An 18,964-nucleotide genomic window follows, 5' to 3' on the forward strand; every position below is an offset into this window, starting at 1 on the left:
CTTTGGGTGTTGATATTGGATTTTTGATGTGAACATGCAGAACATTGTTGTACGTTTGCCCCACATTTTGTACAAAGGGGGCCAAGTGATGTATTTATTTAAAGCTTACGCTTTGCTGATTCTGTTTATACTATGGTTTTTGTATGTGAAGCTATGAGTATTGGCTATGTACTGGTATTTCAAGTATTTGCTTTGGAGAGGTATCAGCAGGCATCTCCCACCTTTTGTGAAAGGATGTATGGTCAAGTAAATAGCAGTATATCAGTGATGATGGACCTTAAGTGTTGCCAGTACACATCTGAGGAATTTTCCTGTAAACTGTCCTGAGGCAAAGCAGGTAGCCATGGCTGTTTGCCTAAAAAGGACATGGACATGTGACTTGCTCATTTTATTACCTTTTGGGAGGTACCTTCATACAGCAAGAACAATGGAATTCCCTCTACATGGACAAGATTATAAATATGGTCTTAGGAATTCCTCCATTGGTCTTCACTCCAGCTCATCGCTTTAGAAGCACCTTTGCTATGAACTTGGACCCAGAAGGACTGATGACCCATCCTAGGTTGATTTCCAGAGACTTTTAAGATAACCATTTATTCCACCTCTGCTAAGAGTCGGTACCGGGAACTTTGTGATTGATGTATGTAATGTAATTTATTTAACAATTCCACTCTTGAGTTTTTTTTTTTTTTAATAAATGGTTAGATTTTAGATTGTAAAGGATTGGCACAGTGTGCATGCTCTTCTGGGTAAGATCTAAGGTATAAATTGACCTGAGAATGTAGCTGGTCCTTTGGGAAGCTGGTGAGATCGGTTTTCATAATTTCTCATTTGAGTTGGGTGTGGTACTGGTTGTGGCACTGGGAAAGCTGGAGTGTCTAGGGGTGCTTGCATGACATCTTGCTGGCCAGTGTGGCAGCTGAAGTGTTCTTTGACTTGTTTGATGTGCCTTATAGTGGAGGACCCCCAATCTTGGACTGTAAGTAGCCCTGTTTAACCCTCTTTGCTTGAGCCAGGCGTGGCAGGGCTCATGACAAGGTTTGTCGGGTGCAGGACTCGGGCCAGAGAGCTTGGAGGCTGGGGGGAAGGGGAGAACTTACTAGGGCTGCCTGTGGTGGCAAGGGTGGAGGCTTTTCCTGGGGGGGGTCAGGGCCAGCCCCTGCCTCCAGCTGCCCCATGCCCTCCAGTCTGTAGGTGGGACTCTGACTTTCTGCGAAGGGAGGGGCAGGCTCTGGGGGATTCTCCCAGCCTTTAGTGTCTCTCCACAGCCTGCAGCCTCTCTGTGGAGGGGGCAAGAGGGAAGGCAGGAGCCAGGGGCTTTCCCTACCCTGCAGCGCCCTCCCCCGCCGTGGCTTGCAGGCGGTTCAGGGTCTGGCCATAGTTCCTGGACCTAGCCTCTCTTGGTGGGGAAGCTCCCGGGTGGAAATGGGGTCCTGAGCATGGGGGAGGTCAGGAGGTGAGGAGGGGGAGCTACTTACCTAGTCTGGTGGCAGTCAAGATAGCAGGAGCACCAGCCCTGCTGGCCACTCTCATGGTTTTACAACTTCCCCCAGTAACCCCTCTGTTTCGTGTCCCTTGTAGGGTTGCCAGATGGTTTCAACAAAAATACTTGACATGACATCACAACCTACATTACATCTGATTTAGAAAATACCGGACATTTCTATTTTCTCAATTTGCTTCCCGAACATAAAGCTCAAATATTGGACTGTCCGGTTCAAAACCTGGCAACCCTAGTCCCTCGGAACAGCCCCTCCCTTTCCATGTTATGGGAAACAATCCTATTCCTGGAACTTCCCATGTTCCTGGCACAACTGAACTCTGACCTTGCTTTAAGTTAGGGTAAGAGGATGTTGCGTATCAAATTTGGTGGCCCTAGCTCTTGCTATTTAGGAGGAGTTCTTGAACAAACTGACTCAGACAGAAACACAGACAGATGCACAGATCTCTATATATAAAGATTCATTTACTTTCCCCAACTGGATCAGATTTATACAAATAGAGCTCCCACTGTGCAGCGTAAATATGAAATCAAAGAACTTGGGTTATTTTAAGTTTGGTTAAGGAAACTTGCGTGTCTTAAAGAAATGTACTAACTAGCAAATAAGAAAAAAAGCCTTGAAAATAGTGAGTTATAAGAAGTCCAGAAGGAATGAATTACGGAGGATGTCTGTGTGGTATTGACAGATCAGGTATCAGCTCTTGCCAAGGTCGTGCTCCTCAACTGAGCACTGATAAACTTGTTGCTGGAAACCAGGATCTGTTAGTCTGGTTGAGATTGGTATCAGACTTAAAGTAAAGTATTTAGACTTTATGAAATGCTTATAAATTGCTGTATGCATTAATTTAACGTATAATGTCTTTATCCTATGCAATAAGGGATCATTTAAGTTTTTACTGTGTAATTGTAAAAAATATTTGCTCTGAAGCCACAAACCCAGTTCAGAAGGGATCATTTCCTGCTCATCAAGAAGGTCTCTACAAACTAAATGAGACATGGGGGGGGATGTCCTAATACAAAAATTAATTACTCTTCATGGATGTGACGAAGTAGACAAGCAAAAATGATCATCCCATCAGCTTGCATTTTGGAAAAAGAAAACAAAAATAGTTCATAAAAACATTTTTCATCTTTTGCTGTTCGGATTTGCATCAGGCCAGAGCTACAAAATAGAAGCAGAAATCCCCAACGTCCTACAGAGTTAGCTCTAAAAGACATTGACAGCTGACCAATTACTACAACTTTGTGACCCTTCTGAAATCATAGAACATAACATAAGAACAGCTATACTGAGTCAGAGCAAAGGTTCATCTAGCCTAGTATCCTGTCTTCTGACAGGTATTGGCCACTGAGGGAATGAACAGAACAGATAATCAATAAGGCTATGTCTAGACTATGGGGTTTTTCTGGGATACCGGAGGTATCCAGGAAAAACTCCACTGCATCCAGGGAACGCATCTATTCTTCCACACAAAAAAAAGAAGGAAGAGCGGACACGCTTTTCTGGAAGCCTTGTTTTTCTCCTCCCATAAAGCTCCTCTTGGCCTGCTGCTGGGTGGATGCCGGAAGCTGACTACAGCTATGTATTCACAGCTATGTACCTGTATATAAAGTGGTGTCTTGGGGGACAGTCTTTCTATGATGTAGGGGGCAGTGGAAATTTCCCACTGATTGAATCATTCCATTGTTACAGGGTACATGTGCTAGTGGTTCAATAGAGTTTACTGTACTTTGCTTAACAATAAACCTGGCTGGGCACCTTCGATCCTTATCTGGCTTGTGGTCTTTGGGGGCTTTTTGGGGGTCTGAGGTGGAGACTAAGTGCACAAGTCAGCATGGCACATCACTGAGCACACACGCAAGCAGCCTTCTGGTCATCATCATCAACGGAGCCAGAGTCCTGTGAGGACACCTCGTCAGTAAATTCTGACTGCCTCCTGAATAATTGCAGTAGTGTCTAGACCAGTGTTTCTTAAACTGTGTTGGCTACGTCTAGACTGGCATGAGCGTCTAGATTGGCACGGACGCTTTTCCGCAAAAGCACTATTTGTGGAAAAGCGTCCATGCCAATTTAGACGCGCTTTTCCACAAAAAAGCCCCATCTCCATTTTCACGATCTGGGCTTTTTTTGCGCAAAACAAATCTGAGCTGTCTACGCTGGCCCTTTTGCACAAAAGCCTTGCGCAAAAGGACTTTTGCCCGAACGGGAACAGCATAGTATTTCTGCAAGAAGCACTGATTTCAAACAGTAGGAAGTCAGTGTTCTTGCAGAAATTCAAGCGGCCAGTGTAGACAGCTGGCAAGTTTTTCCTCAAAAGCAGCTGCTTTTGCGGAAAAACTTGCCAGTCTAGACCCAGCCTGTTCTATGGTACACTGGTGTGCCTCGAGGCAGTCAGAGGTGTGCCGTGGAGAACACAGAATTAAAAATGGCTGCCCAACTTTTTTTTTTTTTTGCTAAATAACTTGGTATTCCTCATAAAAAAATTGTTTGGTGTTCCTCGGTCTTAACAAGTTTAAGAAACACTGATCCAGACATCTCAGTCCAGCCGTATCCCCACTGTGATAAACACATAGGAAATGACAGTCTTTTCTTCAAAGATCATTACTATTCTTGGTAATTTCACTGTCTGTGCTGCTGCTGATTCTTAGGCCATGGTAATGAAGGTACTTACTCTTCCTTCCAGGTGGTTTATGACTGAAACTCACAGTGGGGCTGGAATTTCTGAATAGCGGTTTGTGTGTGTGTGGGGGGGGGGAGGGGGAGATGTATAGTATGACACCTTTATCATGGGCAGATCATTACAACTGGACTGAGGCTAGGGTCTCTCTCTGCTCCAGCTGAGGTGCTCAATTTTTTGAATGGTTCTTTTTCAGGGCTAGATTGTGACAGACTGAAGTCTACTAGACCATGGGTGGTGTTAGGTATTTTTCATTTTGTCTAATGGTATCACAAACTGTTCCTCAGAGACTGAAAAATCTTATTAGACTCCAGAACATTTAAAAGGGATAATGTTGTCTAACCCTGACCAGTATAATTCTGAACCTGAGGGATTTGTTTCCAGAGCAACAGTCTTGTCTTGTTTTTTTTCCCAGTCCCACCACATTTTGTTAGTGTGATAGTGGCAAATATTGTTGATTTATGTCCCTTCCTTCCCCCAAAGAAAAGTATTTAAATTTCTGGTCTAGCTTTTCTCGGTAATGTAATCACTTTTCTGGATATTCTAAATGAATCTATGACAAGCTAAAGACAATTCACTCAGAATTATTCCCATTCCTAAGAAGATATACATTATTGCTGTTTCCAAAGGCTAGCATTCCTCAGAGTACAGGTATTTTGACTGTATGCATTTTGGATAGCATGTATCCTATTGTTTACTGCCTGAAAGTATCTGTCACAGGGTCCTTTAAGGGCAAAAACCCAGCCCTGAGTGAGGGCTGAGTGAAGCCCCAGCTGAGGTAGTTCTGGCTAATGAGGGCCCAGCTGAGGGCTATATAAAGAGGGGCTCCTTGAGGGAGAGGAGGAAATACACTCTTAGTCTGGCTAGAGAGTAGGGCTGGGGAAAGAAGGCAGGGATAGGGAAGCTCTGGTCAAGCAAGACCCCAGACTGCAAGGCCTGAAGCTACTGAGGCTGCAAGGGGCAGCAGGTCCACACCCCTTTTGCCAGTGATGAGTGGCCATTACAGACTGCATTTTGCCCCTGAGGCTTGAGCTAGATGAAGACTGACAGTGGGTCACTGAGGCAAGGTGGGTACAAGGGAACTGGGTCTTCACTGGGAGAAGAACTGGGTACCCCTTGGCAGGGGAGGACCCTGGAGTGTGCAGTTGGGTAAACAGTACCTCCCTTTTCCCCTCCCCCAAAAGGGGTGCAGAGAAACTAGAGTGGGCATTGCTGGAGGGTGATGTCCTGAAGAGGATACCATGGTTAAAGAGTAATATGGGTCTGGACTAACGGTTAGAGTGAGAACACTGGGAGACACCAGCTAGAGGAAGGCATCCAGTGATCTGGCGAGCTAATTTCCAGGCTGGAGGTCTGGAGGCACCAGGGTGGTGAGTCAGCCCCGTGACAGGATCCAAGTGCGAAATTACACTTGGATTTTCTGGTAAACATTACAGGCATTAATAATCCTCTTCTGGTGTGTGTGTGTGTGTGGGGGGGAGGACTAAGTAAACTAAATACAAGTATCTCATTTATGACCAACAATCATGCAAGCAAAATTTCTACTTTGTTCTTTTTTTTAAGATATGCTTGAGTAATCTATTTTACAACTAACTAGATATCCCACACCACACCGATGTGCAAGAACTAGTTATGTAGGCAGAAAAGCATTAAAAGATTCTAGGAGACACGTGCTCAAACTACATGCTGCGGGTAAAAGAAACTACTGAGGGAAATGTAGAGCAAGAGGAGAAATGCGGGAAGAGAAGGGGGTGGAGAGCAAGGGCGAAACTAGATTTACTATTGCCTACCCATTGGTCAGCTTCAGATCCGCATCATTATTGGTTGAACACATCCATGTTCCTTTTTTTAAGCCAATCACGAATGACACTATCAGTCACACAGACAGGATAAAAGGAGAGACAGCAGGTCGTCAATACGTGCCTAGTGTTCATTTTGTTGTTTGTCTTGTTGCGCCCTGTTGCTAGGAAGCAAGCTACGATGTCAGGTCGGGGAAAACAAGGCGGCAAAGTGCGGGCTAAGGCGAAGTCGCGCTCTTCACGGGCTGGGCTACAGTTCCCCGTAGGCCGAGTGCATCGCTTGCTCCGCAAAGGTAACTATGCTGAGCGCGTAGGGGCAGGAGCCCCGGTCTATATGGCCGCCGTGCTGGAGTATCTGACCGCTGAGATCCTCGAGTTAGCTGGGAACGCTGCTCGGGACAACAAGAAAACCAGGATCATCCCCCGTCACCTGCAACTCGCCATCCGTAACGACGAGGAACTCAACAAACTGCTGGGGAAAGTCACGATCGCTCAAGGCGGTGTTCTCCCCAACATCCAGGCGGTGCTGCTGCCGAAGAAAACCGAGAGTCACAAGGCCAAGAGCAAATAAAACCTGAGCCAAGTAGACGAAGCTTCAGAACTAACCCAAAGGCTCTTTTCAGAGCCACACACTAACTCGTGAAAAGAGCCGACAATCCCTAAAATACTGAGCAGTTCTGTTCTTTAGAAAATTTCCCTCCCTCCTTCCCCGTTAGTAGGCGTCATATCAAACATTTTAGCATTTACAAGTGACTCTTTCGCTTCCACCATTACTGTTCTTAATAAAAGTCCCTTTTGTGGGAGGGGAAAGCGGGCGCCAAGCGTTTGTTCTTCCAGGTTCTATAAATGTCTACAGGGCAAAACATTGTAAACCGTGTGTGCGTGTAATAACCACCGACGGGAAACCCGCATTCAATTTTTTAAAAAAGTGATTAAGGTGCAGTCTATAATGAATCCACCCTGATTTTTTTAAATCTTGCTACGACCAAGAAATATATACAATATTACCCACTTGCGTTTCATCTTCCTGGCGTGTTTCCTACTCACATGTGAAGAACTCTCCCAAATATCTATTGGTTCATTGGAACCCAAAATAATAGTGAAACCCTAATACCTTTACAAGGGAGTTTCAATTCTTCCTGAAGTGCATTGAAGAGTTCTTAACAGATTTTAATTTAAAATAGGTAAAGCATGTTACACTGTCTAATCTGTTCCCTCTGTAGTTTGGATAAATTAAAGTTTGTGGGAGATTGAGGGTATGGCCAGTTACCGATAGGTTAATTTGATACAAGAGAGATTTCATCCCCATTTATGATTAGATAGGGCATATGACACTGGTTGTCGGTTCGAAAATGTCACAAATGGAAGGCAAAGCAGTGATACGAAAATACTTTTTCAAATGACTACTTTGGTTTAACATCTGTTAATATAGTATCATTAGGAATCTCTTGTAACAATGTAGAATAGTGATAGAAATGTAGCCGTGTTAGTCTGGGGTAGCTGAAGCAAAATGCAGGACAATGTAGCACTTTAAAGACTAACAAGATGGTTTATTAGATGATGAGCTTTCGTGGGCCAGACCAGACCCACTTCCTCAGATCAAATAGTGGAAGAAAATAGTCACAACCATATATACCAAAGGATACAATTCTGTTCTGTTCTGAAATGTGATTTGTCCTTTTCATATGTGTTCATTTTTTTTAATTGTATCCTTTGGTATATATGGTTGTGACTATTTTCTTCCACTATTTGATCTGAGGAAGTGGGTCTGGCCCACGAAAGCTCATCATCTAATAAAGCATCTTGTTAGTCTTTAAAGTGCTACATTGTCCTGAATCTTGTAACAATGTGTGATTTTAAATGAGTCTCCTTTTAATAAAGGAATATGTCCTTGCCCGTTGTGCAAGGGCTCTGGATTTTTTGTTTCTTTCCTTGTGTGTATTAAAATTTTTATTGTATGGTTTCGTTCTCCAAATTTGCATCAAACCTTCTTTTGTGTAAAGAGAGATTTGTATGGTGGTTGTTTCTATAATTTATTATTCCTAATTAATATAAAATACACACAGTTCAATTAGTGATTAATATGCTATTATCTAGTCCTAAAGCAAACATAAATGTCAGTGACAATTTGCCGAAGTTTGTAATATACAAGAATGAAGAGACCGTAGCAACAGCCTTGCCCCTTTAGACAATGGATCAGGATTTCAAAAGTTGGTACTGGATCAATTCAGAAGCACAGTGTTGCGTAATGAATGTTAATATATCCCAAATAGTAACTTTAAGTGGAAGAATTATTGGCGAGGTTTTATTATAAACTATCAGCTTGTGTACTAGGATAATGAATGTTCCTGTAACACAGGAATAAGATTGTAACAAGCAGCTGTGTATTTGTACACAGAGCAGCCCACTATGAAACGGCTCTGCTTTAACAAGTCATCGACTTTTAGGGTATCAACAGTCCCTCATGGGACTTCAATCTGCTCCTCGCATTGTTCCAGGGTTCACTAATTTAACATTTCATGTTTTAAGAAGGGTAAAAGATGTTGGTCAAAGAAGCTAATTTCTAATCCATATTCAACGCTCAGGGACGAGTTTGTGTTACTTCCTTCTCTTTGAAATCAATTTACTATGAAAACTTCGATTCAAATTTCTGGCTTTGAGCCTTGTTTGGGAGAAGACCCTTTAAAGAATAATGTTTCATTACTTTGGACATTTCATTGTGTACGATGCAGTTTTTATTTAGAAGGAAAAACAAAAGTTTCTCTTTCCCGAGGTCTCGCCAGGTCCAGGACTCACGGTTTATTGACTCTTTTTAAACGCACCTCTTGTTTCTCCAGAGGGAAACTCTACTGAATGAAAATACCCTCTTTCCCCTTCACCGGGCTATAAAGTGGGGGTGATTCGGTGGCGGATATACTGCAAAAAACACACTTTTTTGACTCCCAAGAAACACAAACTGAACGGGAAGAAGAGCACTTTCTGGCTTGCAGCTGGGCGGGATCTTTAACGCACCAATCACAGAGTGGCTCTTCTCTATAAATACCAGGCATCTGACCTGTTCTAGCCCAATTGTTTTCTTCTGATTCGTAGGAAACGTCTGCTACAATGTCGGAAACTGCGCCTGTTGCCACTCCTGCTGTGTCCGCTCCTGGGACAAAAACCTCCGCTAAAAAGCCGAAGAAAGCGGCAGGCGGTTCCAAAGCCCGTAAGTCTTCCGGTCCCAGCGTGACTGAGCTGATCACCAAGGCGGTGTCCGCTTCCAAGGAGCGCAAAGGGCTTTCTTTGGCCGCTCTCAAGAAGGTTCTGGCCGCCGGAGGATACGATGTGGAGAAGAACAACAGCCGCATCAAGTTGGGGCTCAAGAGCTTGGTGAGTAAGGGCGTTTTGGTGCAGACCAAAGGCACCGGCGCCTCGGGCTCCTTCAAACTGAACAAGAAGCCGGGAGAGACCAAGGAAAAGGCACCCAAGAAGAAGCCTGCGGCAAAGCCTAAAAAGCCAGCTGCCAAGAAGCCCGCCAGCGCCGCCAAGAAACCCAAAAAGGCTGCGGCCGTGAAAAAGAGCCCGAAAAAAGCCAAGAAACCAGCGGCTTCTGCTGCCAAGAAAGTAGCCAAGAGCCCGAAAAAGGCTAAACCTGCCAAGCCCAAGAAGGCAGCTAAGAGCCCGGCTAAGGCCAAAGCGGTGAAGCCCAAGGCTGCCAAGCCCAAACCAACCAAGCCTAAAGCAGGTAAGGCTAAGAAGGCAGCGCCCAAGAAGAAGTGAAGGGACTTAAAAAGAGTCTAACTCCGTGCAAACAAACCCAACGGCTCTTTTAAGAGCCACCCACCTTTTCCAAAAGGAGCTGAAATGTTCATGCTAACAGTACAACAAGTCTTTCCTCCTTTGCGACTAATCCTATCACTGAAGTTAACTTGTCTTGAAGGCTAAAAAAAAAAATCTTATTGGATACTGTTTCTAATAACTTGCTTCCCTTGGGCATCCTCTCTTCCCATCCTGTGCATTTGTTAGTATGTTGCAAAGAGTCGGTTTTCGGCTGGGACAGGAGTCGGACACGGTTTATTTCTAAGGGGTGTGCCGATCCTTTATTCTGCAAACAGATAAGGGTAGGAGAGAACTAGTGGAGGGGTAATAAATGTTTTGGCTCAAACAGTTACGTGACTACTTACCGCAGCCAACTAAAGCTAGTGGAGAGTTTGAAAAGCCCGCGCTGTGCAAGGATTGGTCAATTTCCCACCCGGGCATTTTACGCTGCTATAAACGTATAAATCTGAACTCGTAGCCTTGAAGGGGTGTTTCCGAGTTCTGTCTTCACCCTTGACTTGATCCACAGCGTGCATAGCTTTTTATCTTCCTGCACAACCCCTCGTAGGTACAACCGCCCGTTCAACGCCTATGCGCGCCTACTTCATCTTACGTCACTTTTTCCTTTCAGTTCGCCAGCCAATAATGATGTAGTGAACCATCATGCCATTTACGACTTTTAAAGCATTTATAAAGAGGGCATATAGGATGAGGAACCATAGAATACCAAGGTTTGTAAACACCAAGTAGGAAGAAATAACACTCCATAACTGACTCATTCGAAAGTCGTCACATCCATTGATCAGAAAACAAGGCATCCTTGCCTTCCAACGCATTTTTCAGCACACTACATGTGATTTTTCACCAACCAGTTTTCAATCTCTTCCATACCTTGAAAACCTCTCATTCGGGATTTTCAGTTGTATAGTATATCTAGCAAGATTATTCTTTTTCGCTAGTAAGAGCAGCCCTCTTATTTTCCTAATGGTTAAAAATCCCTAAAGCAATCTCCATGCATTAGCTGTAACTTGCAGAAAGTTATGATACTGAGAATTGTAGAATGTTTTATTAGGAATATACAGTAATAGTATGCTAAAAGGAGCTCTGTAATTAAAACAATAGAAATTGAAAATTATCCTGGGCTTTTAACTGCTCAGTTCTAACTCCAAGTAGTCAATAAAAGACTCTGGAGCATTCCTCAAATTAGGAGCTGGAGGAATCAAGCTAGTTTAAACGTCAGAGACTTTATCCTCACTTACCTGCTCTATAGTATTTCATCTATGATAGGCACTGGAGACTAGATCAAACAGATGCCTATAGTGCTAGAAGGTTGTCTTTTGTTCTTGGTGTGGAATATATTAGAAATCAATTAACATTTTACCACTCTGTTTAACCAACCACAGGAAAGTAAACTTAAAAAACAACAAATAGTCTTTAAAGTGCTACCAGACTAACAAAACATATGAGCTGAGGAAGTGGAGACCCAGGAAAGCTCATCACCTATTAAACCATCTTGTTTGTCTGTAAAGTGCTACATAGTCTGATCTTGCAAAAACAAAAAGGAAAAACTAACACAGCTACCTCTCTATTTCTATAAAACATGTGGATGGTATCATGAGCTTTCATGGGCACAGACCATTTCTTCAGATGACCAGTGTTGGATGGCCAGAACTAAAATAAGGGAAGGGAAGAAGAGGCTGTGGTTATAAAAATATCAAGGGGAAAGCTGAACTGGAATGTAACAGGAAAAACAAATAGTCTATAAGCATCCAGGCTTTAGGTGCTTTTATAGACTATTTGTTTTTCCTGTTACATCCAGTTTGGCTTTCCCCTTGATATTTTTATAACCACGGCCTCTTCTTGTTCCCTCCTCCCATTTTTTCTCTCCCCCCCCCCCTTATTTTAGTTGTGGACATCCAACACTCTTGTGATCTGAAGAAGTGGGTTGTGCCCATAAAAGCTCATGATACCATCTACATGTTTTGTTAGTCTTTAAAGTGCTACCAGACTATTTGATTTTTGTTTATCCTGTACAGACTAACTCAGCTACCCCCTAACACTCAGGAAAGTAGTAACTGAAAGAGTAAATAAAGTTTTATTTTTAGTAAAGCTGTATTTAGTGTGCTTTTGAAAACAAAATCCTGCTTTCTATACACGAATTGTTCCGCAAAGAGAAAGAAACTAGTAATAAAGCTCCTTCATTGAGAGGATGGGTGGCTCTGAAAAGAGCCTTTGGGTTATGGCTGAAAAAGTTTAAGTTACTTAGAACTAGTATACTTGGTGACAGCCTTAGTGCCCTCAGACACCGCATGTTTGGCCAGCTCCCCCGGCAGAAGCAGACGCACTGCAGTCTGGATCTCACGGGAAGTGATGGTTGAGCGCTTATTATAATGAGCCAAGCGAGAGGCTTCCCCCGCAATGCGCTCGAAAATGTCATTTACAAAGGAGTTCATGATGCCCATGGCCTTGGAAGAAATACCGGTGTCTGGGTGAACTTGTTTCAGCACTTTATACACATAGATAGAGTAGCTTTCCTTCCTGCTCTTTTTCCTTTTCTTATCCCCTTTTTTCTGAGTCTTGGTCACAGCTTTCTTAGAGCCCTTTTTGGGAACAGGTGCAGATTTTGCTGGCTCTGGCATGTTAGTAGCTTGTGGTAGCTCAAGGACCATAGCTTATAGACTGTAGCTACACTTTTATTTATAGGGAATGTATGCAAATGAGTAGCTTTTTCAATCCGAATTCCTATTTGATACAAGAGAGAGACATGATAGCACCAACACATACTACTTCATAATTGGTCTGCTTCAGATACCATGTCACCATTGGCTGTTATATTTTCCAACCAATCAAAAACAATTTACACACCAATAGTCAGAACTAATAGTTGCAAATGTTTCACTGTAGGGACAGTCTTAAAAAATGGTTCTAGCTTTTAGTTTAAAATTCAATAATGGTTTATAGCTGCTTATATTATGGAGGACACAAAGCCTGAGCCCTGTGAATCTTTGTGATCTATTTCTGAAAGAGAGATTAAAGTAAAAAGAAATTAGTTTAAACACAAATTAAATGTACTTTAAATAGCACTTTTGTGAAAAGTATTAAAGTTCCATATTTATCTATCTATAAACCTGAGGTTAAATTAATCCAGTTTACAGATTACTTTTTGAAATTGTTTCCATCTTTCTTCCCCCATTCTCACCTAAAACACTTCCCAGTGAGATCCAAAATCCACCTTGAGTTCTTTCCTTTGTTCATCATCCCTATCATCTTTTATGATGAAAAATGAAACCTGTGGCTTCAATTATCCCCTTTGTAGATTCATGACATTACACAAATTTGAACTGTAATAATAAATTGGAGATAGCACAATTAAGAAAATAATTTCAGTTGTGGAATATTCATTATAGTTGATGATCATTGAGAAGAGAAAACAAAACTATATAACAGTTTTTCAGAATTAGTGATGAATTTACAGTGGTGGCTGCTGAGTTAAAATTGTACGCTGCACAAATTCTATGTGAAAGTATTTGAGACGCAATAAATATGGAAATCCTTTTTAAGAATAATAGGTGAAGATTAAAATGACATAATGATGTCATAATGTGGGCCACAGAGGTCTGCCTCTGTGTACCTCATTTCAGGACTAGTGAGCAAGGGAATAACTAGCTTTATTGAAGTTAATGAGTTTATTGACCTTGACTTCAATGGTACCAGATCTTAACCTCTCACCCTTCTTTCCTATTGACTTCTTGTGACTAAAATTAAATACGTCCCATATGTGTGCTTTCAGGATACTGGCTTAGTAAGATCACACTTGGTAGTTCCTTTTGTTTTACATGAACTGTGTGTGTCACATAAAACAAAGATTCAACACCACTAGCTATTACTAATCAAGATGAAAATTTGCTTTTTGATATCTAACCAGGGTAGTTATGATAATAAATGTAGGTACATTCAATACTGAATAGTAATATTATTAAAGATAAGAAAATGTAACGATTTAATACATTAATCAAAGTTTTTTTCAAAGTAGACATCTACTTTTTTATTATGGAATTGTAGGGAGTTGATTTTATAATATATATTTTCTAATAAGTCATCACTGAGCCATACTTGAATCCTGTTATCCTACACTTTCAGATCGAAAGATCAGAGCCCTTACATTTTCAGTCAAGAGTTATAGCAATAGTTTAGTCTATTTGATCTATTTTCTCTGCATTATAAATTGTATAAATTTTAAGTAAAACCCACTGTTGGATTCATTTGTTTTAATTTTGTAAACAGAATATGCAGTGATTTCCTTTCTTGTACCCTAGAAAACTGACCTTTTCTAGAAAACTGACCTTTTTTCTTAACCACAGTAAATGTTCATTGCATACATCCTGGCTACGTCTAGACTGGCATGATTTTCCGCAAATGCTTTTAACGGAAAAGTTTTTCCGTTAAAGGCATTTGTGGAAAAGAGCATCTAGATTGGCACGGACACTTTTGCGCAAAAGCACTTTTTGCGGAAAAGCGTCCGTGCCAATCTAGACGCGGTTTTGCGCAAGAAAGCCCTGATCGCCATTTTCGCCATCGGGGCTTTTTTGCACAAAACGGTTCTCAGTTCTCTACACTGGCCCTCTTGTGCAAAAGCATTTGCTCAAGAGGGCTTTTTCCCGAATGGGAGAGTCATTGTATTTGCGGAAGAACACTGACAATCTTACATTAGATTGTCAGTGTTCTTGCGCAAATTCAAAGCGGCCAGTGTAGACAGCTGGCAAGTTTTTCCGCAAAAGCAGATGCTTTTGCGGAAAAACTTGCCAGTCGAGACGCAGTCCTTTAGTAATTCAGTTTCATCATGCAATTATTGAAAGGGGAAGTTGGACTTGTCAAAATAACTCAGATATAACCTAACTCAGTTCCAACTGAAGTAAATAAACTAGGATTTTACCAGTTAATGCAGTTGAAACAGGCCACATCTCAATGGTTTTGAGGAAAATCCTGCTCTAAAATCCTTAAGTGATGTTATCAATATAATATGGAGTGAAGAATCTTATATACAAACTGTGTTTACTGTTTCAATCACCTTTCTTTTTTTATTTATGCTTACAAAGTTTATTAGGATTTTCTGGGACTACATCCTGAAAATACATGTGCTTAATTACTATATACATAAATACCATTTACCGCAAAGCTTTTTGTTTACTGACTTGCAGTATTGTCTTCAAGCTGTCATTGTCAAATCCAAGTCAAGTCTCGAGTCTTAATTTAAAAAATGTCAAGTCACTTTTGTACAAGCCATCAATATCAGCATTTTCGGACAATTTTTTCACTAAGTCGATTTAACAAAATTTGCAGGTCTCAAGTCGAGTCTCAAGTCACAAACAATGAATCTGAGTCGAGTCTCTAGTCGAGTCACCTAGGCAACTTAAGTCGGACTCGATTCAACAACTCTGCTGACTTGTTTTGAAAGGGAATTTAAAGATCTATAATAAATGTCTGAAGAAGGCATTGTTTGGTGATACATAAGAATAAGAAATATAAAAAACCCTCATAATTTATTGAAAAGCCAACACTTTTGCCCCTTCAATCAAGGATTGAGACAAATCCTGTGAACATTTTTTGTTGATACATGGAAAAAAGGGCTGAGATTAAAAAGTAGAAAATGCACAAAAAAAATGTGATGCTAATAAATTATATTACAAACATCTTTTTTTAAATTCTGAGATACCATTAACCACGTGTGGTTATATTTACTTTTTGTTTATACTGTAAACTCTTATATAAATAATAAATCACTATTTTGATTATCTGTAAATATTACATTATTTTAAAATGAAAAAAAAAAGATTTTTAAAGGTAGAAAACAAGTAAGGTTTAAAACAACAACAAAAGCGCAAAAACTAGCAAGCAAGCAACTTTCCTTGGGTTCTCTTTATATAATATTTGTTATATCACAATAAGGTCCCCAACTCTTTCTACTCCCTCCCCCCCTTTAAAAAAATTACTCTTTTAGGTCACAATGATGCAACTTCAAAAGTAAGCCGGGAGCGGGAGAGGGAGTGGGAAGGGGACAGAGAGGGTGGAGGAAGGAGAAAACAATCCGCAGCAACAAAAACAAAGCAAGTCAAAAAACAAGAAGTGGATATAAAAGTAAAATTTTGTATATTTCATGACTGACTTCTAGAGAATCATATCACCTGTGATTGGTGGTAATCAGAAGCCAAATGCTACCTTGGGACTTTACTTTCCCCACTGGTGGAAGTGGATTTTCACTGCCTAGGCAAGGCAGAGGGGTGCCTAGATTAATCATCCTGTTCTGGAGCTAGTTTTTTTTTACATTCCTTGGCTGGGTTCTTGCTTCTGGTACAGAATTGCTTTCTATTTGAGTTTTCACCTGTGTTTGTGTTCTCTCCCTCATCTCCACTGGGACACTAGCCATCCTTGAAGACTGAATGTATGCACAATATAGAAACTGGAATTTCTGGAAGTAAAAATGGAAACCATCATTCACTGGCAATATGTCCATCAGTATGTCTGGTGCTGACATTGCTTGTGACTTTGTCCCTCTGAGATGTGGTCTGCAATAATGAGATATCCATTGAAGAGTATCCCTTCCCTGACCAAATATATTAGGGCACCCCCTAACTCAAGCATAAGGGGAGGAGTCTTTGTCCCATTTTACATTCTAATGTACAGTAAGCAAGGGAGGACAATCACCTGTGATTAGGAGGCAAATATCTATCCCCATGCTTCTCAAAGGAAACCAAAACAATAAAGGATTGAATAGATCATCTAGGGAAAGGTGCTTGGAAAGCCTTATGAGAACTGCACACTGATCAGACACTGGTATGAGCTGCGGGAAGGGGCTTCTATGTGAGATTTTGCAGAACTCTGATTTTTAATTTTCATTGTCTTGATGGAATGTCTCCAGAGACTTCTCCTTGCCTATCTAACTAATGTGACTTTGCTTTGCACCAAGGAATCACCTCTATGTTAGCATCTCAATCATGCTAGAAAAATTGATAAACAAGACAGTGCCAATGTTTTCCGTATCTCCATGATTATGAGACACTAAGAGAATGTCTGCACTCACCCTACTGGAGATAGATATTCTGGCGTTTGATTTAGCGGGTTTGATTTAGACCTGTAAGTCAAACAGTGAGGGAAGCTCCAGCTGGTGCCTGTATTCCTCGCTGTCCCGAGGAGTAAGGGAAGCCTACTGGAGCATTTGCTCCTCTTGGCCTGCTGCTGTGTGGGTGCTGGAAGCTGACTACAGCTATGTATTCTATGTAGCTGGAATTGTGTACTTTAAGCTGACCTTCCAGGTCTAGTGTAGACCTGGCCTAAGCCGTGTTTCCAAAGCATGATGATGTGCAGACTTCGGCTTTGCTGGGCTGTAGACCTGTCTGTTAAATGGGAGAATCTAAAGGAGAATCCCCTGAGCCCTAACTGAGGCCCCAAGGCAAAGCATTAATGGAGGTGGGCGCTTACCCCCTTCTCTCCTCTTACAGCCAATGCCTGACTAATTACGCTATGCCTTAAAAAGTTGTAAATGGAGCTGTCTCTGTCCTTGTATACAAAACCTGTTTAAGCATATTGGTTAGTGCCAGTGCACGATTCTTCCAGGGAGATGGGCATTTCATGGACACGGAGACTGGCTCCAGTGCGAGAGCACCAGTCACTCACTGAACTGAACAATCATTAAAAGATTCCTGAATGTGGAAAATGGCTCAGTTTTGGAATTTCTTCTATGTTGTCCTTGTGTGTCCTGAAGTGGGCGATACAAACCTCATGCTGAGCTGAGTAGGGCCACACTTGGGTTGGAGTCTTACTTGCACAAATGGTTCAATACTTGTAGAATGTGCACATTGACATCTGAACAGAAGGCTTGTCTGTATTCCCGGACTGGAACTGGAATGTACTTAACTTGTCTTGGTGGTTTCGGTAACCGGGTTTGGTTCTTTAAAGGATTTGAAACCACAGACAGAGGAATACTTCTTTTTAGGGTCAAACAAAGATTATTCATTTTTTCTATTTACTTTATAATTAATTTTCCATTTAAATCAATTCACTATTTTTGATTCTTTTAAGACAATATAATATACAAAGAAAAAGTAGAAAAACAGTACAGTTGAAAAAAAAAACAAGAAAAAATAACTTCTCCTACAGATATACCCTCCTGAGTTACCGTTAAACAATTTATGGAGTTAACAAATATATAATACTCACGTTAAGAAAGATAGAAGCATAGCTTAGATTCAGGAGATATTCTTTTCTTTGTTTTTCCTTTCTTTGGATTTTTTGTTGCAACAAGGTGTTTGTTCCCCTTTCGGAGCTTATTTGTTCTCCTTTCGGAGCTTATGTGCTGCAGCAAGATTCAGCGCCGGGGAGGGAGACCTGGTTGATCAGACCTGGCTTTTCGGATTCGCAAACCGTCCGCTCTTGGTCTGTTTCAACCAATCTTATATACCCTGTTTCGGTATTTTGGTACTCCTCCACTCGCCTGACAATTGCTGACGTTAGATTTTTGTTGTCTCATTCTGTCCTTACAAAAAACTTTCGTCTGCTCATTTTGGGGTAACCAGCACTTTTGTTGCATACTGCTGTGTGAGGTACTTACTTCCCTAAAAGCAGGGTTATTGTTGGTTAACCAATCAAATTTTGTTTTTATTTTTATCTCCTGTATCTGACAATGCTGCCTTTCCTTTCCACTTACAATTAAACTGGTACTTGTTTGACATATTCTGGGTAGGCCTCAACACATCACTTTCACAGGTGGAATGATTTTCAAAGGCAGGATACCAGGTCTTAGTGTATCTCCTGTCTTAAACTGTGGAAGTGACAGACTCCTCTTCCTAGCATGAAGCATGCACAGCAAGCTTTACGGGGAGGGGAAGGAGTCATGTACTATCCTAGGGGACTAATCCTGCTAATACACTTGATGGTGGTGCTAGCTGTGGTTTGAGAACCACGCTCAATTTACTACCTGAATGACAGAAGAATGCCAGTAGGAGAAGGCCCAAATATCTTCCTAACGTTATTGGGCTCCCTGCACAGTGAGAGGCCCAAGAACTGATAAAAGGATCATTGAAGTGCTAGTGACAGAGGTGGTTTAATTCTCCATAAGAAACCTGGAGGTAATTTAAATCAAAGTTAAAACCCATATACATGTCATTGTTTTCTCTCCAGCAGTAAACAAACCA

At 41.5% G+C, this 18,964-nt stretch overlaps 3 protein-coding genes across 3 annotated transcripts; 2 read left to right on the forward strand and 1 right to left on the reverse strand.

Moving 5' to 3' along the window:
- The first annotated feature begins 6,079 nt into the window (after positions 1 to 6,079).
- Positions 6,080 to 6,698, forward strand: LOC102445328 (histone H2A.J). Its single transcript, XM_006125888.5, has one exon. It carries the CDS (start codon positions 6,160 to 6,162, stop codon positions 6,547 to 6,549), a length of 390 nt encoding a protein of 129 aa, XP_006125950.2. The 5' UTR covers positions 6,080 to 6,159; the 3' UTR covers positions 6,550 to 6,698.
- Positions 6,699 to 9,032: 2,334 nt separating this feature from the next.
- On the forward strand, positions 9,033 to 9,793 carry LOC102445576 (histone H1). The gene has a single exon (XM_006125889.5). It carries the CDS (start codon positions 9,084 to 9,086, stop codon positions 9,735 to 9,737), a length of 654 nt encoding a protein of 217 aa, XP_006125951.3. The 5' UTR covers positions 9,033 to 9,083; the 3' UTR covers positions 9,738 to 9,793.
- Positions 9,794 to 11,675: 1,882 nt separating this feature from the next.
- LOC102445822 (histone H2B 1/2/3/4/6-like) lies at positions 11,676 to 15,506 on the reverse strand. Its single transcript, XM_006125890.5, has one exon. It carries the CDS (start codon positions 12,443 to 12,445, stop codon positions 12,035 to 12,037), a length of 411 nt encoding a protein of 136 aa, XP_006125952.1. The 5' UTR covers positions 12,446 to 15,506; the 3' UTR covers positions 11,676 to 12,034.
- Positions 15,507 to 18,964: the final 3,458 nt, after the last annotated feature.

Source organism: Pelodiscus sinensis, chromosome 1, assembly GCF_052426305.1.
Source record: "Pelodiscus sinensis isolate ZL-2025 chromosome 1, ASM5242630v1, whole genome shotgun sequence".
In the NCBI taxonomy this organism is placed as follows: domain Eukaryota; kingdom Metazoa; phylum Chordata; order Testudines; family Trionychidae; genus Pelodiscus; species Pelodiscus sinensis.

Coding starts and splice junctions, on each gene's coding strand:
- LOC102445328 (XM_006125888.5), top strand. CDS start 6,160: ATGTCAGGTCGGGGAAAACAAGGCGGCAAAGTGCGGGCTAAGGCGAAG.
- LOC102445576 (XM_006125889.5), top strand. CDS start 9,084: ATGTCGGAAACTGCGCCTGTTGCCACTCCTGCTGTGTCCGCTCCTGGG.
- LOC102445822 (XM_006125890.5), bottom strand. CDS start 12,445: ATGGTCCTTGAGCTACCACAAGCTACTAACATGCCAGAGCCAGCAAAA.